The 27822-nt window shown below is 37.9% G+C and overlaps 1 protein-coding gene across 4 annotated transcripts in view; it reads right to left on the reverse strand.

Annotated features, from left to right (window-relative positions):
• Positions 1 to 5092: 5092 nt before the first annotated feature.
• GOLM2 (golgi membrane protein 2) overlaps positions 5093 to 27822 on the reverse strand; it is a 103722-nt gene continuing 80992 nt past the window's right edge. For 2 of the 4 annotated variants that reach the window (XM_049897827.1, XM_049897826.1), the window contains exon 9: positions 5094 to 7152. In XM_049897827.1, coding sequence (XP_049753784.1) covers positions 7082 to 7152 — 71 coding nt within the window. In that variant the 3' untranslated portion in view covers positions 5094 to 7081. Of the gene's footprint in view, positions 7153 to 14330; positions 14499 to 27822 lie in introns of all 4 variants that reach the window. The other 2 variants (XM_049897824.1, XM_049897823.1) reach the window with 2 other exon arrangements.

Genomic DNA, 27822 nt, shown 5'->3' on the forward strand with positions numbered 1-27822 from the left:
TCCTCCCGCTGCTAACGGAACTGTTTAGGCGAGCAGGGAGGGGGAGCGCGCCCTAGCCCGAGGGGCGGGGCTTAGGCACGCGCGCGCCCTGGCGGGAGGGTTGAGTTAGTTACTGGGGACGCGCCAGGTGGGTGGAGCCGGGGTGGGATGGGGCGGGGCTCACGGCTTGGCGCGCTGGAGGAGGTGGACTGGGGAGTAGTACCCACGGTCGGGGGAAGGCGAGTCGCTCCGCGCTCCCGGGTTCCCGGTGGCCCCTGAGGGTCGTCCTTCTGGCACACTGCCCAGAGAGCAGAGCAGTTGCACCAGAATCTGTCATGAAAATCCACGCCCTTCTGTTCCACGCGCTGTCGACGGTGGTTCCGCAGGCTGAGAACTGGGGCCATTCAGACAAATAGGCTCCCTCCTGCAGGCCTAGGTTTCACGGGCTGAAAGTGAATCAGTTCGGAGCGTCCAGTGCCAGAGTAAACCTACTGGAATATCAGAAAACCAAACCTAGTGGTTGGAAGAGCATTATCGTTCGTCTAAAACTCGGGGCCACTCTCACCATTCGATCAAGAAATATTTATTGAAAAAGCACAATATGCTAAAAACCACGCCAGGTACCAGGGGTACAACTGAGAAAGCAGGGCGGACACGGACCCTGCCTGCCCGCAGTCTGTTGAAAAAGACGATTTAAATACAGTGTGAGAAAGTGCCGAGGAAGAGCGGTGTAGCAGGCGTGGTAGGAGTACGTACACGAAGGGTGCAGGTGAGGGGGTCTGGGAAGGCTTTTGTGAGATGACATCTAAATGAGATCTAAAGGAAGAGTTGGTCTTGCGAGGGAAGAGTGTCTAGGTAGAGGAATAACACATGGAAAAGTCCAAAGACAAGATTGCCATAGCCGTTGGGGAAGCAGTTCTGTGAGCCGGGAGAAAGGAGTTGGGAGAAGATAGTGGCCAGAGATGAGGCTGAGAGGTAAGCAGAGATAACATCCTTGTGAATCTGGTTATTTTTATTTCAAGGTGTGGAGCAGGAAGGTTGTCTTCTGAAAGCTTTATATACTGTAGATTGATCCTGTCAGACTTCATTTGTACTAAACCTTCCCAGGACAAGAATGCTCTGATTGAAACATGTATTAAGAGCCAGTTTGTGAACAGCCACCTCATTAATAGTCCACAAAATTACAGATTCCTGACAAGCTAATTGGAAATCAGTAATTACTGGTTATACAGCAATAGAATATAAACCAGTTACCCCATTGATTACCGTAATTATTTGTAAATTAGATATTTCTGGGAGAAAAAGTCTAAGTAGCAGTTATTTCAAAACTTCAGTCTTGTAAGATGAAAGTAAAATATGCCATTTATAAAGCACTTATTTTGGATATATTGGTTAAATATCAGAATTTCACCTGTTTCTTTTTACTTTTTTAAAATGTGGCTACTAGAAAATTTAAAATCACATAAGGGGCTCAAAGCCCCAGATGGCTTCCCTCGCGGGACTGTATTAACATCAGAGTGTTTGTCTTATTGGAGCTAAGGGGCCAGACATTTGGCAGAATGGAAGCTTCCAGGGTTAGCTATTATGAGATGCCACGCCCTCCACAGAAGTATGGGAGGTTTCTGTTTGTTTTACAGATCTACCAAATTTTGTTTTTACATGATTGCACAAATGAGAACCTACAAAGTCACACAATTCTAAGGTTTTTTAAAATAAAGTGACATAAGGTATTTTAGAAATGATTTTGAAGTTATAGTGACATTTTCGCTGTGTATTTTGTATTCTGCATTTTCTCTCTATGGCTCAGTAGCAGTGACTGAACTTGGTCTAGTACATACTTAGAGCATTTCTATATTGAGTTACATGGCTGATTCGGGACAAGATCCTGACTATATGTCCTGCTTCAATGTAGTTTCACTTGAGGGGGAAAAAAAATACAACTACTTAATTTTGACTAATTTTACAATTGTTATTTACCATCATCTATATGTATTTTTTTTTTATATGTATTACTGTTATCTCTGACCAATAAATAAAGCTCTTACTTCTGTCTCCACTGTTTCCCTCTACTTCTGGCTACGATATCTTACATGAACTGCTGCAGCAGCCTCCTAGTAGACAGCGTGCTGCTCTTTTCCCTCTATAATCCATTCCCCATGCAGCAGCCAGAGAGAGCTTTCCAAGATATAAGTCACATCATGTCACTCTCCTACTTAAGACCCTCCAATAATTTTTTTAATCACATTTAGGAATCAAATGCAAACCTTTGCTATGATTTACAAGGTTTCATAGCATCTGGCCCATGCCTAGTTTTTCCAACTGGACTTACTTTGAATTTATGGCCACAAATCAGGCCCAAAGTGTTGGCACTCCCCGCTCCATAAAATAACTGTCGTTTGTCTTTTCTCCTCAAACCTCCACCACCATCCTTTCCATTGTTCTCACTCATGACTAAAGACTTGGTCTCTTAGTTTGAGGAAATGGGAGCAATCAGTTGGGAATCTGAGTCCCACCGTCAGATCTGTGTCTGTATCCATACGCTATTTTCTCTATGAAACTAGATGAGTGTGTCTACCGTAATAAAGAGGTCTCGTGTTCTGGATCCTATGCCCAAATCATACAGGACTCTACTACCCATATTATCAGTTTTCCCCTCACTTCTGGATTGTGTCTATCTGTATACAAACATGCTCTACTGCCCATTTTTAAATAATAATCCTCCCTTGATTCCAAGTTCCTTTCCAGCAATTGCCTCTTTACTTCTCCCATTTACAGCACAACTTTTCAGAAGTTGCCTGTACTTGCGGTCTTCACTTCCACATCTCCCAAGTTTTCAACACACTCTAATCCAGCTTCCATTCTGTCACTCCTGCCATATCCAAGGTCACTTCTCTGACCATAAACTACCCCCTCCCAATTTCTTGACACACTCTCTTCCCTTGGCTTCCATAAAACCAATTTACTTAATCTCCTATTTTCCCGGCTGATCCTGTCTGTGTGCCCTTGGGCACTGTCCTAGTCCCTCTTCTCTAGACTGTTTCCTCTGGGAAATAAATCCAATCCCATGGCTTGAAATACCATCTAATAGCCATTGACTGCCAAATTTTTATTTTTCAGCTCTTATTTCTCATATTCATCTACTTGACACCTCTATTTGAATGTCTAAAAGACATCTTAACCTTAGTATAACCAAAGTACTGCTCTTGATTTTTCCCACAAACCACCTTCCTCCCACCTCAGTGTTCTCCAAATCAGTAAATGGAACCTTATCCACCCAACTGCTCAACCCAAAAACCTAGAAGTCCTCCTTGGGTCTTTTACTCACATTCTACATCCTATCCATATGTCGACTTTTTTCCACCTCCACTGCTACTGCCTTAATTCACCATCTCTTTTTTTTTTACCTAGATGTATGCAGTAGCTTCCTAGTGAGTCTCAGTTTCCCACTCTTATCCCACCTCCTTCCCCTACAAGCCATTCTACACACATAGCCAACATGATCCTTTAAAAAATGTAAATTGCATCATGTCACACTCCCCCATAGGAGACGCCCTCCCATGGTTTTCCACTGAATTAGTATTAGAATATAATAAACTCATTTTACAAGGCCTGTACTGATGGTGCAGACCCTGGTGGTGCAGTGGTTAAGCATTTGGCAGCTAACCAAAAGGTCAGCAGTTGGAATCCACCAGCTGCTCCTTGGAAATCCCATGAGGCAGTTCTACTCTGTCCAATAGGGTCGCTATGAGTCGGAATTGACTCGACGGCCACGGGTTTGGTTTCAGTTTTGGTACTGATATTCCATATCTCTCTGGCATCATCTTTCTCCCTCTTGTTCATTATACTCTAGCCACACAACTGTAATGTTCCAGTGGATTGAAAACCTGATTATTTGGAACCTTGGAGAGTTGGAAAAGCTGAGACTGTCCTTACAGATACACCATTGTACTTGGAATAAAATAAAATCCACGCCCATTATTGAAGCCTACAAGTTCGTCTACAATCAGGCCTCTGTCTAGCTCTCCAACGTCTCATTCCACTATCTTCCCCCTTGTTCACCAAAGGCTAGGTGCACGTGCCGACCTCATTTTCATCTTAGGACCTTTGCACTTGCTATTCCTTATGTCTGGAATGTTGTGCCCTGAGATCATTGTGACACTGGTTCCTTCTTAGCATTCAGTGCTCTCTCAGCCTGGCTTTCCCTGACCGCCCGGTTTATAAAGCAGGCGGTCTTACTAAACCACCGTTTTAATTTCTTAGCATTTATTGCTAGCTGAAATGATTTTATTTTTATCGTTTATTTTCTGTTCTCATTAGAATGAAAGTTCTCTGAGAGCAGGGAACGTATCTGTTTTGTTTACAACTACGTGCTCAGCATTTAGAACAGTGCCTGGCACACAGCAGGCATTCAGTGAAGATTTGCTGACTGACTGACCTCATCTTACCGCTTTCCACCTTGGTCACTGTGCTCCAGCCTACAATCTTCTAGCGTGTTTCTCAGACAGGCCGCACATGTTCCTGCCTTGGCGCTTCTGTACCGTTGTTCGTTGTTCCCTTTGCCTGTGAGGGGAGTCCTCTAGCTCTCAGAATGGCTGAGATTTCATGGTAGTCAGGCTCACCTCCAATACCGTTTCCTCAGAGAGGCCTTCCCTGATCGATCGAAAATAGCCCTCATGGTCACTGTAACATCACTATGATTTATTTTTAATAGCTTTTATCACTATTAAAAATTTTTTTAATTAATTTTAAATTAATTTAAAATCACCTGGTTCATTTGTTTAATTGTGTACCATCTGACTGGCCCCGCTTGAATATAAGCTCCGTGAGAACAGGGACTTTGTCTGTCTTGTACACTGCAGTATTTGTATTACCTAGAACATTGCTGGGCACACGGTAGGCATTCAGTATTTGTTGGATGAACTAGTCTACAGTTAAAACCATAAAAATTTCTGCAATTCTAGTTTAGCTTAACTTAAAATGAGTTCTAAATTTACTCAAATTTCAGTGTTAAATGTGATGGTTTGCATTACATGAGCATGATGTGTGATGTATCAGAATCAGCAAAACAGTGAAACAAGTTTAATTTTTAATTTATTAGAACCCAGTAAGTGATGATTCTTTAAAATCTGAGTTTTCATCAAATTAACACTTAATTCAGGGCAAAAATACATTTTAAAAAAACCTAAATCTTAAGGCAGAAGTAAAGCATTATAAAACCAGCATGTCTAATGCAGACCAAAGGATGTCAGAATTTTAAGAGATTGACATAGTACCTTCTAGTACTTGTAGTACTAAAATGTTAATACCGTCAGAAATTTTATCGATTGGTCCAAGGTTTCTCAGTTTATAAAACATCTAGGCTGCTAACTGAAGAAACTTGGCTGTGTAAGTACTAGCTACTGTCTAACCAAAGGATTGCTTTTATGCCAAAGGAACGAAGACAGGTGATTAGATGGTTTTCATTTGTAAAGATTTCACAGTATGGAAAATGAGAGTATTTTTTAGATTCATTCCCCACACTAATGCCCAAAAGATGTACACCAGTACTCTTTAACTTCCATTTTAAAAAATTCTGTGAACCATCACACCAAATCATTGTTAGCTTTATCCTACTGATAGCAAAAGCACGAACTGCTTACTTTGATACTGTGGAAAAAACAATTCTAGTAAATTATTGCATCTTTTCATAGTCACTAAATAATTTCAACCTGAAGCCTAGGAATTTCTGCACCTCCAAGTGAACAACATATTTCTTTATCTCTATAAATTTGAGTTTTGACAGTAACCTGAGTACAGAAAAAGGAAAGCATTTCATGTCTATATGCAATTAACAGTAGCCCTTCTGAAAAACAGGGTTAACAACCTTATATGGGCCCTTAGGATCAAAACCTTTTATTTTGAGGGGTGGGAGATGGGATTTAGAAGTACTTTAAATCAGAAAACAAGGATTAGCTATCTTACACATTTTACTGAATAGTGTCGAGAAAGATAAATGCATTTAAAATAATTTTGCAAGTCTAGCAAATATGAGGTTGATGGGTTCTTCACTAACATAGTAATTACAAAGATTCTTCATCTTTATTATAAACTTTTAAGCTATTTTAATAAAATGGCTGTAGACCTCACTGTACTTCTATGTATCTGTGCATTAATTAAAAACGTTTGTTAAAATTCCTTATTTAGTACTTCTGAAAAAGTCTAGTCAAATAAGATCACTAAAACTACCAGAGAAGCTTTGAAATACTGATTGCAGATTTATTTCCAAGTTGAGTTAGCCCGTTTCAGAATCTGTCATTTAAATCATGAATATCTTCACCAACTTGAGCTCTGAAAAATATAAAAATTTTAGCCAGTACTGGGTATAGTTAAACAGTACTGGTATTATGTGAAAATATAAAAATTGAAAATATATTGTCAATCATGCATTCCATAATTTCATGACTTTAGTAAGGTGTGACTCATAAATATTGTTATGTCTCTGCAGGTGATCTCAGCTTCCATCAGGCCTCAGCCAGAACACATCAGCACTCACGTGAGAAAAGAAACAGGGAGGTGATTTGTAGACATGCTGCCCAGTGGTTAGCTTCCAGTTTCCCCTTTTTAACGTAACTATTCTAGGTGTAACTGTATGAAGAGCATGAGATGAGGGGTAGATAGAACAGAACACCTGGCTGGGCTAACAAGAATATATTAGTATATAAAAAGTTTTTCGACGGAGTAATTGTTCTCACTGTGGTTATCCTATGCACAACATATAAACTATACAACACTTTTTTCTTGTTCGTCCATTTTTGGAAAGAATTAGGCTCAGTAAAGTTTAAAATATACATTAGTTTGCTTTAAATGCAAAAATTACAGTTTTGCTTACTTTGTTTTTGGCTCAACTGTATCATAACAAAAAAAATCTCTGCTGATAATACAACATGGAAAAGTGCACATATGTACACGGGTACATCCCTCCACTAACGTTTTTACTTAAATCTATCTCAATGTATCTTTACAACTGATACAACTGATCTTTACAACAAAAGTCAAAAAACAACAAAGTAGAAATGATTCCATTTTGCAGCACTTTAGGTTTTCTGAAGCTTTCCTTTAGGATTTAAAGGACATCATTTAAACGTTGCTTTCCATAGTCTGCAGGATCCATTTGAAGCTCTCGTTCTTCATCATCTGTAAGTGAAATAACATATACCAAGAATATTATTTTTAAAATCACTTGCAGAAATCCAATTAGATAATGTTTCAATTTTTCTCAGCTATAAGATAGTTTTCTGCTTGTTAGCTTATACCTTCTGCAAATAGTGTACTGTTTCTTAGTTGCTTGGCTAAAGAGCAAAAAGTCTTAACTATCGTGGAAGATTACTCAATTTTAACAAATGTTGAAGATAGATACATAGGTAGGTCGGTTAGTAGGTCAGTAGGTAGGTAGTATAGATGGACAGATAGATGTAGCTATCTCTATAGTAGAGATAGATCTACTAGCAAAATGTCAGGAACCCACAAACATTGAAGAGTTACTCCTTTTATATAAATACATTACTTCTATAGTTCAGGAATAAAAAGGTTTTTATAGGGAGGTTTATTCTTTAAATTAAAGCTTTGGTAGAAATCTTTATATATTTTCATGCCTTTAAAAAAACAATTTTTTTTCTAATTATAAAAGTAGTTCATATTCATTGTATAAAAATTAGAAAATAAAAGTCACTCATAATCCCAGCAGTTAACATTTTGGTGAAATTTCCTTGCTTCTCTGCAGATAACTTATCCCTGACTTCCTAAATGGAGTATACTGATGAAAATGTAAGCTTTTCTTCACCAAACAAAACATTATATAATATTGTCATACGGTAATATCCTCAAAGTCAGTTTGAGTAACCACATTAAAGGGCCCCAAGTAGTGCTTTGGAGTTTGACTCCTTTATTTGGCTGTTGACAGGTTTTTCTAGCTCCTTCCTGGCTATCAGCTGTCACTTATTGTCAGTTTTTCTGCCAATTGCAATCCTTCCCTTCTAATTTTCCTACCAACTACAGGTTTCAAAATAAGACTGCTAAGAGTATTACAATTATGTTAGACTAAAAATGAAAAGTTTTGATTAGAACTTGGGGGGCTCCCTTTTGAGTACAAGGCTTTTTATGGCCCCTTAGCTACAGCTGCTAACCGAACAGTTGGCAGTTGGAATCCACCAGGCGCTCCTTGGAAACCTTACGGGGCAGTTCTACTCTGTCCCATAGGGTCACTATGAGTCAGAATCGACTCAACGGCAACAGCTTTGGTTGTTTTGGTCTGACTCCTTCCAAATCCAACCCAATCCCGTCGAGTCGATTCCGACTCATAGCTCCTTAGCAGCCTTAAAAAATGCCTTTTCTTACTTCCTGGCTCACAGTTACAATCATCCAATAGCTTACTTTTTGATAGCTTTTACTATGACAGTAATTGTTTGGAAATATAACTTTATATAATTTAAAGAGTTAAATATTGGAACCCAAATTTATATGTGCACTACAGCTCTCTAAAATCTACTCTTTTAGGCTTGATAGGTTTTCATTCTCAGCTTGGTAAAATTTTGTTCAAGAAAGATGCCATGTGGTATTTACTATATATTAACTGTCCATAATGATGTTTTCATTTACCCTTCACATTTATTCATAAAAAATGCCAAACAATCCAACCTTTTTTTCCCTTCCAATAACTTTCCTGTTAAACTTGTGGAAAATCTCATTCAGAATTGTAGACAACCATTCTAACAAACAAATTGATCTCATATCTTTGATAGTGTAATCCGCTAGGTATAAAAACCCCAATTTGTTATGTGTAAAAGCTGAAATTATAAACATACTATTCACATTTGTGTTCTGAAACCATGCTAATCAATTTCTTATTAAAGAACTCTGTACTTTTAAAATATTATCTTTCATATTAAAAGGGAAAAAAATCAGTGGCACCTCTCCAGAAAGCTCTCCCTAGGGCCCCTGTTATGGGACCTTGCCTGAGGACTATGAACACATCTTTCAGGACTTTAGTAATTAAACGAAGATTTAATCACCACAGAACAGTGGAAAAAGCTACTGTAAAGGAGAATTTCTAGAAGCTTAACATGAAAGTAGAAATGTTATTTCTTGAGATTTTTAAATGAATAAATGTAAAGAGAAAATGAGATAAAAACAAAGGTCTAGAAATAGAAAAACTGAATTCTAGTCCTGCTCAGGCAGTCAGCGAACATAATCTAGGCCTTGACCCTTTCTGGGCCTCTAATTACGTTCTCGGTAAGAACAGGAGTAACAACTGCCTTTCCTACTTCAAAATACAATAATGTATATGAATGTATTCTTTAATTGCAAAGTCGTCTATAAATATAAGAAGTTTTTAGTTTTATTAATTTATGCTTTCCAGCAAAGTTTTAATATGGTACCTTCACACTTTTTCAGAATTTCTTAGGACTTTTGGAATATTGCTTTTTACGTTGCGCTATCATTTACATTAACTAAAGCTCATTTTCAGTGTATTCTACCTACAGCTCAAGTTTCTACCAAGAACCTCTTTGCATTTATCTGTAAAGTATGATGAAATTACCAAGCCAGGTCTGATACAGGATGACAGATAATCATTAAATATAATTATATGAACCAATATTTTAGTTCATTTTGTAAAGCAGCAAAGTCTGTAAATAACTCATCAATGTAAAATGACTTTTAAAGGAAACATAATTAGAAAGCCGTTTATAATTTATTAACTAACTCCTCAATTCACTCTAAAAACAAGAAAGGACCCTCTCCATAAAGCAAGCTCTACCAAGCAAGGACTTCTTAGGGCTGTAAGTCAGCGAGGTACCACAAAAAGGCACAAATTAATCCACGGGCCAAGGTGAAGTTATCCTTTAAAGCAGGCAACTCAGAGAAACAATCTAGGTTTACTTTTTTTGTTTTTATTCAGCAGACACTTACGTAGTGCTTATAGTGTGAAAGGCTCTTTTCTAAGTACTCACATGTAACAACCCTGTGAGTTACACGCTACGTTCATCCCCGTTTTATTTACAGATGAGGAAATGGAGACACAGAAGTTAAGTAACTCGCTGAAGGTGACAGAGCCAGAAGGTGCTGGTGCTCTGATCCAGATTCAGCATCTGCTAGAGTCCACGAGCTTAGGTGCTACACCAAGCTGCCTTCCATAGGTACACCTAGTAATGTATTTCATATTCTATTAAACAAACCTGGAACTTCTGTGGGATTAAGATAAGAATAAAGGACTCATAGAGCAAAACAAGACTAAAGGGGTGCACCAGCCCTGGGGCAGGGACTGGAAGGCAGGAGGGAATAGGAAATCTAGTAACAGGGAACCCAGGGTTGAAAAGGGAGAGGGTTGACGTATCGTGGGGTTGTGAACCAGTGTCATAGAACAATGTGTATATTAACTGTTTGATGAGAAACTAGTTCTGTAAACCTTCATCTAAAGTACAATAAAAAAAGAAAAAAAAAAAAGAATAAAGGAAATTTGTAAGGCTCCATATCTCCTTATAATAAAGAGTGAACTAAAAGATATGCTATCCATCAGATGTGTGATATTTCTAAGAGTTACTAGTTTAGTTAGGTCACTAATAGAAGTAAGGAGTTTTTTTGGTTTTTTTAAGTATCAATGTAAAAAAAAAATTTTTTCCTTTAGGCTACTTGAGGAAACCAGGAATTAAAAATCAAACCATGATTATAACCACAGAAAAAATAGGCCTTACTTAAATCAGAATTCTCCTAGAAGACACTCTGCAGGTAGCGTTGACCCAGACGATGAATACATATGAATGGGCACCAGACCTCAGGCTGAAACCCTTCCACTCCCTATTGGCAAAGATGCTGCCAAAGCCTCCATTTCACATTCCAGAGTGTCTGAGACCATGTTCACAGTGGCCTTAGCTGAAGCAAGAACCTCTGTCCTGTAGCCGGAATCTCTATTCTTAGAGACCCCACTGCTAAAGAAAGTACTCCTCCTACTCCCAGAGAAAGCAGGAAGGAGGCCCTGCAGCTAGAACCTCGGCAGTGCTTCTGAGGAGCATGCTTCATTTTTGGTGTCTCTGGCTGTAGGGTCTCAATGGGTCAGAGGGAAAATATACTTCAGGCATCCTGAAATCTGAAACACATTCCCCATTAATACCTGGGGAATCACATATAGTGACTCCACTTGAATGTGGCCACTGAATTTTAGAACTGAAAATGACCATCTATTCCAGTCCCATACCCTCACCTTACAACTGAAGACACTGTGTCCCAGAGAGTGATTTGAAAGGCAATACACAGCTGGTCATCTGACTCTTAAGCCTAATTTTTTTTCCACCATTATTTCTACATTGACTCAATGAAGAAATGCTTTTAAATTACAAATATTCTGACTTCGTAATAAAAAATTTGGACTCCAACTTTTTGAAAATTAAGGAACAGCCATTGTCCCCCTCCTCACTTTTTGGACAGTTAACGCTGTATTCCAAAGAACCCCTGAAAACATATTTAAAATGATTTGGATGTCTTCAGTATTCCTCCTTAATTATTTTCACCACACTTTTCCCTCTTTATTTGCTGGAGCTGATGCTCCTCCATCTCTCCGCTCCTTGTGATAAGAAGTCCCCTTTGCAGTTGCCCTATCCTGCTGTTGCAGCCATCTAGTGGACCCCCAACTGGGATGTTGTTGTTAGCTGCTGTCAAGTCAGCCCCTAACTCGTTCTGACCTCATGCACAATGGAATGAAATTCTGTCCAGTCCTGTGCCATCTCCATGGTCACGCGTGGATCACACTATTGTGACCCACAGGGTTTTCATTGGCTGATTTATGGAAGTAGATTGCCAGCCCTTCCTTTCTAGTCTGTCCTAGTCTGGAAGCTCTGCTGAAACCTGTCGAGTAATATAGCAACACCTCCGCTGACAAGGGTGGTAGCTGTGCGTGAGGTGCGTTGGCCAAGACTTGAAGGCAAGACCTCTACCTCTGAACCACTAATGCCTCATCTCTAGTAGAGTAAGATGTTAAATGGCAACCTCAGTTCAAGTAAGATTCATCTGCAACTGAGGAAAACAAAAAAATCTAACAACTCTCTCCCTACATTCAGGATTTCATCATAGGTCATTTCCTTATAATCCTTAAAATCAATGAATTTATCTTCCTGTGAAAGGAAAGGCAGGGCAGCCCGAGGGTACTGGGGACCTGAAACACGAAACGGCAATGAGAGCTGGGGATGGGTGTGCGTGGAAGAGTACAGGAAAGGGAGAATGAAGAACTGAAGAGAAACGTACCTATGTAGAGAAAATTATAAAAATATTAAGCTGGAATTTTATAATAAAAGTCATCAACTTTAAGATAGCCAAAAATTAAAAAAAAAAAGATTGTCAATTATGATTGGAATTAACTGTTCCAATAAAAACTTCAAAATTATCCAACATCATGATAGAAGCCCTTCAGAAAGAAAATTAGAGAATGTTTAAGATGTAAACCAAGCAAGCTTTTAAACCAGAAGTTAAAGAATTATTACCCTAGTCACAGTTATAACAATAAAAGCTCAATGAGAAAAGGATAGAATTATTAGTTAATGACATTTATTGAGGATACCCTTGGTGGCGCAGTGGTTAAGAACTTGGCTGCCAACCAAAAGGTCAGCAGTTCAAATCCACCAGCTGCTCCTTGGAAACTCTATGGGGCAGTCCTACTCTGTCCTATAGGGCAGCTATGAGTCAATCAACTCAAAGGTAGTGTGTGCTAAGTACTATGGAGGTGGGTGTGAAGGCAGAAAAGGATACAAACAAAACAGAAGGCAAAATAAATGAAAACCCCTGCCCTCAAAAAGCTTACAATCTAAATGGTGATATGATATACATGCAAGAAAAAGCCTTTAAGCAACATTACAAATAATTGCCAGTATAATCCAAACAAATCACAAAAGCAATGAGAAAAAAAATGACAAAAATTATGAAAAAGGGATGGGATTAAATAAAAAGGTGAGTATAATTTCTTCAATATTTCCAAAACGTGTTTGAGACATTCTCATTAATACATAATTAATACATAACTCCTAAAAAAAAAACCAAAACCCACATAACTCCTAGCACGTATTAATTTTTCTATCCCCATTAACCATATTTTTCAAAATCAAGAATATACTATCAAAACAATGCCTATTTGGAAGTCAGAGTCTTTAGTTTCCCTTTTTTCCATTAACTATATATTATTCTGATGGCATAGTGGTTAAGAGCTATAGCTGCTAACCAGAAGGCTGGCAGTTCAAATCTGCCAGGTGCTTCTTGGAAACTCTGTGGGGAAGTTCTACTGTGTCCTATAGGGTCGCTATGAGTCGGACTCAACTCGACGGCAGCGGGTTGGGTTTGGTTTTTGGTTTATACAGTATTCTAGGACAACTATTTTTATTTTTAAAGTTTTTTTTTAAAATTCTTATGAATTTTGATTACTTTAAAAAGAGCCAAGAAAAAAGTCAAAGCAAATTACATTGAAAAAACTTTCATGCATCATATTATGAAAATCTAATACACCACACGCTAAGTTTATAGTCACATTTTACAGAACAGAGAAAAAGCTTCACAAATACTACTAAACGGTATAAGCAGGCAGAGAGTGGGCCTAAAACCTTGCAATAAAGCAACGTACTCTGATACACATGCGTGGGTAGGGCTGCATGCACACAGACTCTGAACTCTCACTAAGTTAAAAGCTCAGAGGTAACACAGTTAATACGGAAAATATGTTGAATCTGTGTATTAAACATAAAAGAAATTTTCTCATACTGACTGTTAAGTATAAAATTTTCTCATACTGTCTATTAAGTATAAATATTAAGCCTCTCATTGAAAATTTCAAAAACAGCCTTCTTATGCTATATCAGTGGCGAAATAATCTTTAGCGTGGAGGAGACCATTACCTTTGTGAGTGGAATAACAAAAAGGGAAAAAAAAAACCAAAGAACAAAAAGGGTACCAGGGCAATATTCATAGCTATGGTAATGAAATATTTTCAGACAAGGGGAAATGGAAAATATTTTCTTGGAACATTTGCCTTAGATAATAATATCTAGAGTAACTTTAAACACTAATTATCAAATTTCTGAAGATTCTGAATTTCAAACTGTAACTGCATCAATAATATGCATAAGATACTAAAAATTAAATAAAAAATTTATTTACAGATCTATAAATACCACTATCATAAAATAGTTTTCAAAATGAAACTGAAAAAGTACACAGAACCTCTTTGTATTAATTTTAAGGTTGTACTGTTACTGGTAAGTGGAAAAAGGTCTACACAAATTCAACCAAAAACTTAGAGGTGGGTTTCACGGTCACAGCATGGAGGCCAGGCCCACGCTCACCTTGGACGTCTTCCTCTCCACCATCACCATCTTCTTCCTCATTGTAAGCCAGCTCAGCCTGCTTGTCTGCCTCATACTCACCTACGTTACCATCATCCCCATTATAATCCGCCAGTTTAGAGCCATGCTGCGGATCAACAGGGGATTCATTCTCATCAAAGAATCGGCCTGTGAAGCAGGTAGAGGATTAGTTCAAGAGTAAAGACAGAAGAAATGAAGGGACCTACATTGAAGGCAGACCAGAAAGTAGACAAATGAAACCTGGCAACTTTCAGAGTACTGCTTATAAAAAGGTACCCAAGACACATCTTGTGACGTCATCCGAGACGAAATGAGAGCGTAGACTCTGAAAACGACTCTTACTTAAGATTTTTCTTTTGTGTTCATTTTAGTACTTGCTACTTAAAGTCTGAATGTTTTCTTAAAGAGAAGGGCACCATGTGCAGGGCTGAAACCAGTAATTTCTGATCTATTTGTCTAATTTGACACTTTATGAGAAGAACGTAACATTTTATTTATAAGCACAATAGATATTTGAAATTTGTAGTCATTTACTGCATGAATGATTTTGATAACTTAAAAAAATAACTATTAAGCAGGCTAGTTTCTTTTTGGATACTAAGATAATCTAAAAAAGAAATGAAAAGAATATTGTATTTTTATTACCTTATCAGTACCAACATAGAAAAACAATTCTCCAATTTCTACTTTTTTTCTGGCCTAATATATCTGAAGGTTATCTCAGATTCATTCAGTAATAGTGATTTCCTACAACCATGAATTTCCAGGGAAGGATGACAGAGAGGGTAAGATATCAGAATCCCTAGGGGTATGTGTTTTGAAAGAACACCCCAAGCATTTCTGATTTATCCCTTCCCACTTCCCAAATCAGATAAGAAAGTCACTAGTAGAGAAAGCTTAAGAAAGTTGACCTACGTGAGGCTGTTGTATTGTACATCTTCCTAACAATTAGAAATCAAGAAGAGCAGTAAGACATACCACGTATTATGGAAAGCTATTCAACAACTCCAAAAAACCAAACCCGTTGCCGTCGAGTTGATTCTGACTCATTGTAACCTTATAGGGCAGAGTAGAACTGCCCCACAGAGTCTCCAAGGATTGCCTGGTGGATTTGAACTGATGACCTTTCGGGTAGCAGCCATAGCACTTACCCACTATGCCACCAGGGTTTCCTAATGATAGTAACACAAAAAGAAGCATCATGGTGGTTTTTATTATTATTTCTCTCTAATAAAATAAATGATGTCAATATAAGCAGGAAAAAAGGAAATTTCTAGAAATCTGTATACTCTTTTCCTCAATATGCAATATTTCCTTATGGACAAAATAGCTGATGCACGAAAATCACCTTTATATGACATGAAACTGCCATTGCATTATTATTATTGTGCCACTTTGAAACATTTTAATATGTAGTTACCAGTAAGTTTCTCAAAATATTCTATTTCCTTCAAGAAAATTTTTCATTCTCTACCAGTTATGAAGACTAAAAAATTTAAAGTTTTATGAGCTATAGACTAAAAATTTTTAAGTTAGTTTTATTTTTTTAGGTTTCAACTGATGATCTGATGAGCATGAATTCAGTCATAAAATTTTAATACTACAATTACAGTGATACTCAAAGATAATCTAAAAGTAAATAACAAAAAATGGATGACCACACAACTGCTCTTTGTTAAATAATAATATTTGCTAATATATATACAGGAAACCCTGATGGTATAGTGGTTAAGTGTTACGCCTGCTAACCACGAGGTCAGCAGTTCGAATCCACCAGGCGCTCCTTGGAAACTCTATGGGGCAGTTCTACTCTGTCCTGTAGGGTCGCTATGAGTCGGAATCGGCTCGACTGCAGTGGGTTTGGTTTTTTTGGTTTTAATGTATATATAGAATTTTCGTGAAGAAAGAGCTAAAATCTTAATATTGGGTTCAAAAGAAAATAAAAATAGTTGTACTACACAAGGGTTTACTGAAAAAGTTTTAAGTGTATTTGCCAGCATCCTGATAGGGATCTCTATAGTGTATTTCATTCAAGGATGGTTGTAATCTACTTCCTAATGCCATTTTATTTAAAGTCATTCTCCCATTACATAAAATACACATTAGAATTACTGGAATCCTTTTATGCCTTAAAGTATACATTTATATATGAATTACTTTGTTTCCCTTAGGATATTATTTATCTACACATATCTTCTAAATTAGAGGGCTTAAATATAAATATCTGTCTCTTAAAGATATAAATCTTTACTAGAAACATCTTTACTGTGTTTTCAACACTGACAGACAACAAAAGAGTAAAAAGTTGTATAGAGTCAACCACACAAAGTGGCCAGTCAAGTTGGGGAGATCAGAGAAACTTCACATTAAACAATGATTGAACACGACAGTATATATAAAAATGCATAATGTTGATCAATATAATTGAATGCTAAATTATACAGTTGTCAGGCAACATATCTGCAAAAAGAGTTATACAAGGGAAAAATTGGTGTCGGTTGGAGTTAGAAGGGAAGGTTTGAAGAAGGAGGCAAATATATTGGGCAATGATAGAGGAAAGAGGCATTCAAACAGGGAAAAATGAAGAGAGTATTCAGAAGACTGCAAAGAGATTAACTTGACTGGATTTATATTAGATAGTGGAAAAAGGCAGTTTGGATAGGCAAGCTGGGGACGATTATGGAAGACCTTTAAGAGATTTTAAAAGGCCTCCTATATTCACTTTGGAGTCCTGGAGGTACAGTGGTTAAGAGCTCGGCTGCTAACCAAAAGGTCAGCAGTTCGAATCCAACACCAGCTGCTCCTTGAAAACCCTATGAGGCAATTCTACTCCATCCTTAGGGTCGCTATGAGTCAGAATCAACTCGATGGCAACAGGTTTGGTTTTGGTCTTTATTTCCACTTTACAATGTCATTGTTAAATCAAATGACAAAGTATATGAAAGTATCTACGATGTTCTTTCATCCATCCATCCAACAAAGATACACTAATGTATGTGTCAGGTAGGCATTGTGATACAAAAATAAACTCAGCATTTCCATCTCCTGTTATTCAATGTAGGAGACAGGACACATAAACAAAGAATTAGAAAGTGATGTTATGTGTGCTATACCACAATGATCTAGAAAGTGATATCTGAACAGTTGCTACAGTTGATTTCTGGTAGGAGTTTGAACTTCATGTAGGAGGCAATAGCCAGTTGTCATGGTTTCTTTCAATCTGCCTAAGAACAGGACTCTAATCTGCCTTATGTACCACAGCATCTCCAGTGCCCAGAACAGTATCAAGTTCATAAGTAATGGCTCAGTAAACTTCTGTGGGATAGTGACTAAATGATATGATGTGATCCAATTAAAGCAACATTTTAGCAGCAGAATGGATTGTAAGACAGATACATCTTTAGGAAACCTTTAAGATACTAAGTCCATTCAGGCAAGAAGCCAGGAGGGCCTAGAATGGGAAGATACGAGACGAAATGTAAGGAAAGGGTGAATGAAATACATTTGAAAATGACAAATTGAAGATATGGGATAACGGAGTGGAAAGATTCAAAGAATGATTACATAATACTAGCCTGAAAACTAAAAATAATGTTGCCTACTCCAAAAATAGAGAGCCCTGACAGTACAGTGGTTAAAAGCACTCAGCTGCTAACCCAAAGGTGGGTGGTTTGTACTCACTAGCCAGTATGGGGGAAAAATGTAACAGTCTACTTCCGTAAAGATTTACAGCCTTGGAAACCCTATGGGTTAGGTCTACTCTGTCCTATAGGGTTGCTGTGAGTCAGAAAGACTTGATGGCAATGGGTGTGGTTTTGGTTATACCCAAAACAGAACAATTGGGAAGGTATGGGAAGCAAATACTGTTTTAGTTAGATATATTAATCTCAGGGTTACAGTAAGATGTCCAGACGAAAATGTTTTACACATGGAAACATGGGATTGGACTCGAGGTGCAAAGTGAGGGCTAGACATGTAGATCTGAGACTCAAAAAATATTTAGAGGAAAAAGGTATAAGTCAAAGGAGTGACTATTCTCATATAATGGTATAAATCTATGATATGTTTCAGCAGTGTTAAATACTAGACTTCATCTCTGAAGCATTCCACCTATTTTAAGATCTTTAATTCAGTTCCGCCCCTCAGTAAACCACAATGTGTAAGCTGTGCCAGTGAGGGAAATAATGTGGTACCTATATTTAATTTGGATCCCAAAATTGCCTTATAGAAATGGTAGCAAAATTCAATTGTGTACTTGATTATTATTTTCACCAGCATTGAAAATGATTAATCAAGGAGCCCTGGTAGTGCACAAGCACCCTCATGGTGCAAGGTTAAGTGCTTGACTGGGAACTGAAAGGTTCGCAGTTCAAACCCACCCAGGGGCTCCACGTTAGAAAGACCTGACAATATGCTCCTGTAAAGATTTCAGCCTAGAAAACCCTGTGGAGCAATTCTACCCTGTCACATAACAATAACAACAGAGTCTGTCACCAGCAAGATGGCTTCCTACCAATGGTTTTAAAATGAGAACACAAAGAACCAACATATACACTAGCTACTTAAAGCCTTTGGGCAGTATCAACTTTGAAAAACAAATTATAAGAGATTGTTTTAAATATTTAAACTCCTAAAAAAATCTAGTCTACCAAGTATGTATAACCATGTGTGGCAGGTATGAAGTAATTTTTCATACATCTTTTTCCTTTAATTCATACCATGTGGACTGAATTTATACATTCCACATCACTTGAAGTATTAAGCTTTTAAAACACTTTTCAGTTTACTTTAGACAATATAAAAGAACTTCATATACAATGATGTACATTTTAAAACATCTCAAACATCAGACTACAAAATTCAAAAGCCTTTCAAAAAAAGATAATAACTATAATATTTCTCAATCACAAAAGGGTATTTCGATAAAGAAAAACTAGACCATATATTTTAATTCTGTACAATAAATCAAATGAAAAACACCAACATAAATCACTTTTATGCTTCCTTAGCTCAAGGTTCATTTAGTCTCTTTTAATAACAAAATGAATCAATTTGAGTTGGTTACAATTATTCAAGATATAAAGAAAAGAAAGTTATACTCTAAAGGAGTTAACCTTTTTTTTTCTAGCCTTCATCATTTTGTACCACTCGACAGTTAACGCATTAAACTGACTCTTGGCATTTACTCAACACCTACAGTTTTGACTATTCAAGTAACCCTGAGGGCCCATGACACTTGAAGATTTGTAATCTGCTGACACGAGTTAAAATTGTAAGTGCTCAGAGGGTGGGATATACAAACTGTGACAAAAATGTTACTGCAAACCAAAAGAGACTTACAAAAATGGAAAAACATACAATGCTCATGGATAGGAAGACTTACATTGTCAAAATGTCAATACTACCCAAAGCAATCTACAAATATAATGCAATTTCAATCTAACTTCCAATAACATTCTTTAATGAGACAGAAAAACTACTCACCAACTTTATATGGAAAGGAAAGAGGCCCCAGATAAGGAAAGCATTATTGAAGGAGAGCAACAAAGTAGGAGGCCTCACTCTCCCCAATCTCAGAACCAACTACACAGCTGCAGTAGCCAAAACAGCCTGGTACTGGTACACCAATAGACACACAGACCGATGGAACAGAATTGAGAACTCAGAAGTAAATCTATCTACCTGTGGACAGCTGATCTTCGACAAAGAGTTGAATCTCATTAAACAGGGAGGAGGAGGTCTCTTTAGCAGATGGTGCTAGCAAAACTGGGTATCCATATGCAGAAAAATGAAACAAGATCCATACCTCACACAATACACACAACTAACTCAAAATGAATCAAAGACCTAAATGTAAAATCTAAAATTATAAAGATCATGGAAGAAAAAATAGAGACAATGCTCAGGGCCCTAATATATGGGATAAGTAGAATAAGAAACATAACTAAAAATGAACAAACAGTAGAAGTTAAACTAGATAACTAAAAATTAAACACTTATGCTCATCAAAAGATTTCACTAAAAGAGTAAAAAGAGAACCTACAGACTGGGAAAAAAAAATTGGCTATGACATATCTGACAAGGTCATAATCTCTAAAATTTACAGAAAACTTCAACATCTCAACAACAAAAAGTCAATCGAATCAAAAAACGGGCAAAGGACATAACAGACACTTCACCAAAAAAGACAGTAAGGTAGCTTAAAAACACATGAAGAGATGCTCGCAATCATTAGCAATTAGAAAGATGCAGATCGAAACTAGGATGAGGTGCTATCTCACCCCAGCAATAATGGCACTGATTAAAAACAAAGAAACAAAAAAAACCAAACAAACAAACAAAACAAAACAACAAATGCTAGCTGGGTTATAGGCAAATTGGAACTCTCATACACTGCTGTTGGGAATGTATAATGGTACAACCACTTTGGAAAACAATATGGTGCATCCTTAAAAAGCTAGAAATAGAAATACCATATGATCCAGTATCTCACTCCTAGGTATACATCCTAGAGAAATAAGAGCCAAGACAGAAATAGACATATGTACCCCTATGTTCATTGGAGCATTATTCACAATAGCAAAAAGATGGAAACAACCTAAAGTGCCTGTCAATGGATGAATGCGTGAACAAACTGTGGTACATGCTCACAATGGAATACTACACAGAGATAAAGAACAATGATCAATCTATGAAACGTCTCACAACATGGATGAATCTGGAGGACATTTACGTTGAGTGAAAAAAGTCAATCACAAATGTACAAATATTGTATGAGACTACTATTATAAATAGTCAATAAAAGGTTTACAGACAGAAAAATATTTTTTGATGGTTACCGTGGATGGGAGGGGGAAGGAGGGAAAATTACTGACTAGACAGTAGACACATGTTAACTTTGGCGAGGGGAAAGGCAGTATACAATATGGAGGAAAGTCGGCACAACATGACCAAGGTAAGCGAAGACACTAAGAAGTACGCAAGAATAAGAGGCAACGAAGGTAAATACTGTAACATATACAATCCTGCAAAAACAGTAATAACAATAATTTATGAGTGGATACATAGGTAAATATGTATGCTGAATAGGTGTGGGAGGGTGTATGGGAGTACAGCTAAGTGCACATACAGGTTTGGCTATGGATATTTCTACTTAAATATTTGAATGTGCTGCACGTATATTCATATACATGATTGAGCACACGGGGCACAGTCATGGAAACATCCTAGATGTAAACACCTAGCGAGACTGAGCTATTGGGTTTTAAGGCTAAGGACCATAGTCTTGGTGAACATCTAGGTCAACTGACATAACATAGTTCATAAAGACAACATTCTACATCATACTTTGGTGAGTAGCGTCTGGGGTCTTAAAAGCGTGCAAATAGCCATCTAAGATACAACTATTGGTCTCTTACATCTAGAGCAAAGGAGAGTGAAGAAAACCAGACTCAAGAAAATAATTAGTCCAAAGGACTAATGGACCACAGGAACTGCAGCCTCCACTAGCCTGAGACCAGGAGAACTAGGTAATATCCAGCAACCACTACTGACTAGTCTGATCAGGATCACAATGGAAGGTCCCAGTTAGAATGGAAAAAAAATGTAGAACAAAATTCAAATTCATAAAAACGGCCAGATTTACTGGTACAAGAAAGACTGGAGGAACCCTCAAGACTATGGCCCTTAGACAGCATTCTAACTTGGAACTGAAGCCATTCCAGGAGATCACCTTTCAGCCAAATTATAAACAGGTCTATAAAATAAACAATAGCACTTGTGAGGAAAGTGCTTATTAGAACAATCATCTGTATAGACCAAAAGGTCAACACTGCCCAAAAGCAAAGATGAGAAGGCAAGGAGCAGGAGAACCTGACAAATAGAAATAGGGAGCTCAAGGTGGTAATGGGGAGAGTACTGACACACTGCAGGGCTTGCAACCAACATCACGTAACAATTTGTGTACGAACTATTGAACAAGAAATTAATTCGCTCTGTAAACCTAAAGACCTCTTCAAAGTGTTAAAAAGCAAAGTTGTCACTTTGAGGACTAAGGTATGCCTGGACCAAGCCATGGTATTTTCAATCACCTCATATGAACGCACAAGCTGGACAGCGAATAAAGAAGACCGAAGAACTGATGCCTTTGAATTACAGTGTTGGCGAAGAATACTGAATATACCATGGACTGCCAGAAGAACAAATAAATCCATCTTGGAATAAGTACAACCAGAATGCTCCTTAGAAGTGAGGATGGCAAGACCACATCCCACATACTTTGGACACGTTATCAGGAGGGATCAGTACCTGGAGAAGGACATCATGCTTGGTAAAGAAGAGGGTCAGTGAAAAGGAGGAAGACTCTCAATGAGATGAACTGACACGGTGGCTACAAAGATAGGCTCAAACAAAGCAATGATTGGAAGGATGGCACAGGACCTGGCAGTTTCCTTCTGTTGTATATAGGGTCACAATTAGTGGCAACTGACTCCACAGCAGCTAAGGACAACAAAGCAATTAAAAAAATGTTATTGAAGGCTTTCCTCACCAAACAAAACGTAGGAAAACAAAACTTAGGTTGGCTTCTGAACTGTTTACTTTGATTTCATTTTCAGGAACATACTGGGGCAAAAAGACTGTACTTCTTCTTACCCTCCATCACCCTTACTGGGCCAGTCTTAGTATGGGATAGGATAAAGGCTCTGAGGTGGGAGGTAATTTGCAAACTTTTGAAGAGGTGATACAAAACATACATCAAATATGTATGACAACTACACTGTGGAGTGATATTTACACCTACATGTACTCAAGTGTGTAATTTAATCATATGTACATTAAATATTTGGACACTTCAACCTTAGTATTCAAAGTATTCTTTAATATTTAGAATAGACACGGCTATAATGCAACTGACAAATGAAAGTTTATATGCCAATTCCGATTTCCTTTCTGAATCAAGGTAAAAAAAAAACTATCTCGAGATAATATATCGTACTTAAGAATGGAGCAAATCATTTTTTAAAACATTTCACACACAAAAAAATTTCCTTATAACTTATCACTATGGTTTACATTTTATAGAAGTTTAACAGATTCTCCTAGTTTTTGTTATTAACTATTTTCAGATATACAGAGAAGTATGGAGCAGCTAAAGCAAAAGGAAGAAATGATGAAGTAAAACAACTGAACAGAAGATTTCAAAGGGCGGCTCGAGAAGGCAAAGCATAGTATTATAATGACGTGCGCAAAGAGCTGGAGGTAGAAAACCAAAATGGAAGAAAACGCTCTATGTTTCTCAAGCTGAAAGAACTGAAGAAAAAATTCAAGCCTCGAGTTGCAATAGTGAAGGATTCTATGGGGAAAATATTAAACGATCCAGGAAGCATCAAAAGAAGATGGAAGAAATACACAGAGTCATCATACCAAAAAGAATTAGTCCATGTTCAACCATTTGAAGGGATAGCATATGATCAGGAACTGATGGTACTGAAGGAAGAAGCCCAAGCTGCTCTAAAGGCATTGGCAAAAAACAGGGCTCCAGGAATTGATGGGACATCAACTGAGATGTTTCAACAAATAGATGCAGTGCTGGAAGTGCTCATTTGTCTATGCCAAGAAATACGGAAGACAGCTTCCTGGCCAGCTGACTAGAAGAGATCCATATTTATGTCTATTCCCAAGAAAGGTGATCCAACCGAATGCAGAAATTATAGAACAATATCATTAATATCACACGCAAGCAAAATTTTGCTGAAGATCATTCAAAAAATGACTGCAGCAGTATATCAACAGGGAACTGCCAGAAATTCAGGCTGGTTTCAGAAGAGGATGTGGAACCAAGGATATCATTGCTGATGTCAGATGGATCCTGGATGAAAGCAGAGAATACTGGAAAGATGTTTACCTGTGTTTTAAATGGGAATTCCAGAACACTTAATTGTGCTCATATGGAGCCTTTACATAGATCAAGAGGCAGTTGTTTGGACAGAACAAGGGGATGCAGTGTGGTTTAAAGTCAGGAAAGATGTGTGTCAGGGTTGTATCCTTTCACCATAACTATTCAATCTGTATGCTAAGCAAATAATCCAAGAAGCTGGACTATATGAAGAAGAATGGGGCATTAGGATTGGAGGAAGACTCATTAACAACCTTCATTATGCAGATGACACAACCTTGCTGAAAGTGAAAAGGACTTGAAGCACTTCCTAATGAAGATCAAAGACCACAGCCTTCAGTTTGGATTGCACCTCAACATAAAGGAAACAAAAATCCCTACAACTGGACCAATGAGCAACATCATGATAAATGGAGAAAAGATTGAAGTTGTCAAGAATTTCATTTTACTTGGATCCACAATCAACAGCCATGGAAGCAGCAGTCAAGAAATCAAACGGCTCATTGCATCGAGCAAATCCGCTGCAAAGGACCTCTCTAAAGTGTTCAAAAATAATGACGACACCTTGAAGACTAAGGTGCACCTGACCCAAGCCATGGTATTTTCAATCGCATCACATGCATGTGAAAGCTCGACATTGAATAAGGAAGGCCGAAGAAGAATTGATGCCTTAGAATTGTGGTGCTGGCAAAAAATATTCAACATAACATGGGCTGCCAAAAGAATGAACTAATCTGTCTTGGAAGAAGTACAACCAGAATGCTCCTTAGAAGCACAGATGGCAAGGCTGCATCTTACATACTTTGGACATGTTGTCAGGAGGGGCCGGTCCCTGGAGAAGGACACCATGCTTGGCAAAGTACATGGTCAGCAGAAAAGAGGAAGACCCTCAACGAGGTGGACTGACACAGTGGCTGCAACAATGATCTCAAACATAACAATTGTGAGGATGGTGCAGGACCGGGCAGTGTTTCGTTCTGTTGTGCACAGGGTCGCTATGAGTCAGAACCGACCCGACGGCACCTAACAACAACAATGGAGAATATAACAAACATTCATGTCCCCACCACTCAGAGCTTTGCCAAACTTTCACATTTTTGCCATATTTGCTGCAGAATTTTTAAAGAAATAAAACATAGATACAATTAAAGCCTCCACAGTATCTCTCATTACTATTTTCTTCCCATCTCAAACGGTAGATGTTAAGCATGAAGGTTTATATACTCATACATGAAGAGATTTGATTCGCACGCCTTTAAACTTGATACATATGGCATCTGGGAAAGAAAGGGTTAACTCGGCAGGCCTGGGTTGCTCAAAGCCTGCACATTCCAAAGAAAAGCTTGTTTTTAGGAGTGGCTTTTGGTTAAAAAGAAACATACAAACAAACCAACAAACTCGTTGCTGTTGGGCCAATTCCGACTCAGCAATCCTACAGGACAGAGCAGAACTGCTCCACAGGGTTTCCAAGGAGTGGCTGGTGGATTTGAACTGCTGACCTTTTGGTTAGCAGCTGTAGCTCTTAACCACGGCGCCACCAGTGCCCTTCGGACATTCTGCCCGATGAGCATTTTTGTATGCCTAAAGCCTTGGCCAGGTTGTACCAGCAGGGTAGGTTACCCAGTAAGCGAGGTACACAGGGGCTCAGATTAAGCAAGGTATGCACAGGTTTATGTTGACTTGCTAATCTGTAGTGAGGAAGATGATCAAAGATGTAGTAAAAATGTGCACTACAATTAGTAAGTAAGCACAAGTAAGCCCATGCGTACCTTGCTTATTGGGTAATCAATCCACCCCTGTGTACCAGGTTGATTGGATAAATTTATCCTAACAAAGTGATTTATAATGAATTTGTTTTTGCTTGAGAGGTAAAGGGCCCTGGAGTGAGTAGCTAAGCTTAGTTGTATGGACAATACGTGCCTATATGACTGCCCTCCAATAAAAACTCTGGACACCAAGATTCGGGTGAGCTTCCCTGGTTGGCAACACTTCGCACATCTTTGCTGTGAGAATTGAGCATAACCCTGTGCAACTCCACTGGGAGGTGACATCTGGAAGCTTGTGCCTGGTTTCTTTTGGACTTCATCCCACACGCCTTTTTCCTTTGATGATTTTAATCTGTATCCTTTCTCTGTAATAAACTATAACCATAATAGCTCTTCTGGGTCCTGTGAATTCTAGCAATTCATCAACCCTGAGGGTGGTTTTGGGGACCTATGACACAGGATCACACTGTATTTATTCTGCAACTTACTTTATTCCCTCCACATTATACTTTTGATATTATTCCATGTAAATAAATGTGGCTTTGTTTTCTCAACCACTGTATGTGTGGTACACATACTGAAATTAACCCATTCCTATACTGATGAATGGTGGGTTATACTGATGAACATTTAAGTTGCTTCCATTTTTATGTTAACAAATGATGAACATTCTTCTACATGCCTCCTTTTAAGTCAGTGTTGAGCACTCACCAGCCACTCCATAGGAGAAAAGACCTGGCAATCTGTTCCTGTAAAGATCACAGCCTAGGAAACCCTATGGGGCCGTTCTACTCTGTCGGTATGAGTCAGAATCAACTCAATGAGGCACAACAACAACAATCTCTATACTATTTATTTCATTTTCTTGATTATTTAATTGACTAAGACCTCCCATAAAACGCTGAATAAAAGTAGTAGCAGTAAAGTATAATTACTTGTCTTATTCTGGATCTTACGAGGGAGAAGTTTTGATTGTACCAATAAGTATGGTGCTTGTTATAGGATTTTTTTTAAGATACTCTTCATCAGATTAGGGAAATTTTCTAATCCTGGTTTGCTTAGAGTTTGTCGTTTGCTTGCTTGTTTCTTTTATCACGAATGGGTGTCAAATTTCTTCAAATGCTTTCTTTGCATCTATTGAGATGACCAATTGATTTTTTCTGATATATTTTCTTAATGTGGCAAGTTACACAGATTGCTTTTCAAATACTAAACTTGCATTTTCAGAGTAAATCCAACATGGTCATCATGTGTATCATTTTTATATATCTCTAGATTTCACTTGCTAATATTTTGTTCAGGATTTTTTTGCATCTACCTTAACAAAAGAGTCTATCCTATAATTTTCCTTTCTCATAATATCCTTCACAGGTTTTGGTATGCAACTTATGTTAGCCTCATAAAATGATTCTGAATGTGTTTCCTCTTTTTCAATTTTCTGAAAGAGTTTATGGATATTTGGTCATATTTCTTTCTTAAATATTTGGAAGAATTCACTAGTGAAACCATTTGGCTTTTGAAATTTCTTAAGGGGAAGGTTTTTAATCATAGATGCAGTATCTGAACTACACACAGAATGACTTAGACTTTGCAGATCTTCCTGTGTCAGTTCTGTATAGAGCTGTTTCTCTAGGACGTTGCCCATTTCTTTGAAATTTTCAAATGCTTTGGTATGAAATTTATAATGTTGTTGTTGTGTGCCATCAAGTTGACTTGACTCACAATGATCCAATAAGACAACTAGCCCATAGGGTTTCTTAGGCTGTAATCTTCATGGGAGCAGATCACCAGGCCTTTTCTCCCATGGAAC

The sequence above is a fragment of the Elephas maximus genome, chromosome 10 (genome assembly GCF_024166365.1).
Source record: "Elephas maximus indicus isolate mEleMax1 chromosome 10, mEleMax1 primary haplotype, whole genome shotgun sequence".
In the NCBI taxonomy this organism is placed as follows: domain Eukaryota; kingdom Metazoa; phylum Chordata; class Mammalia; order Proboscidea; family Elephantidae; genus Elephas; species Elephas maximus.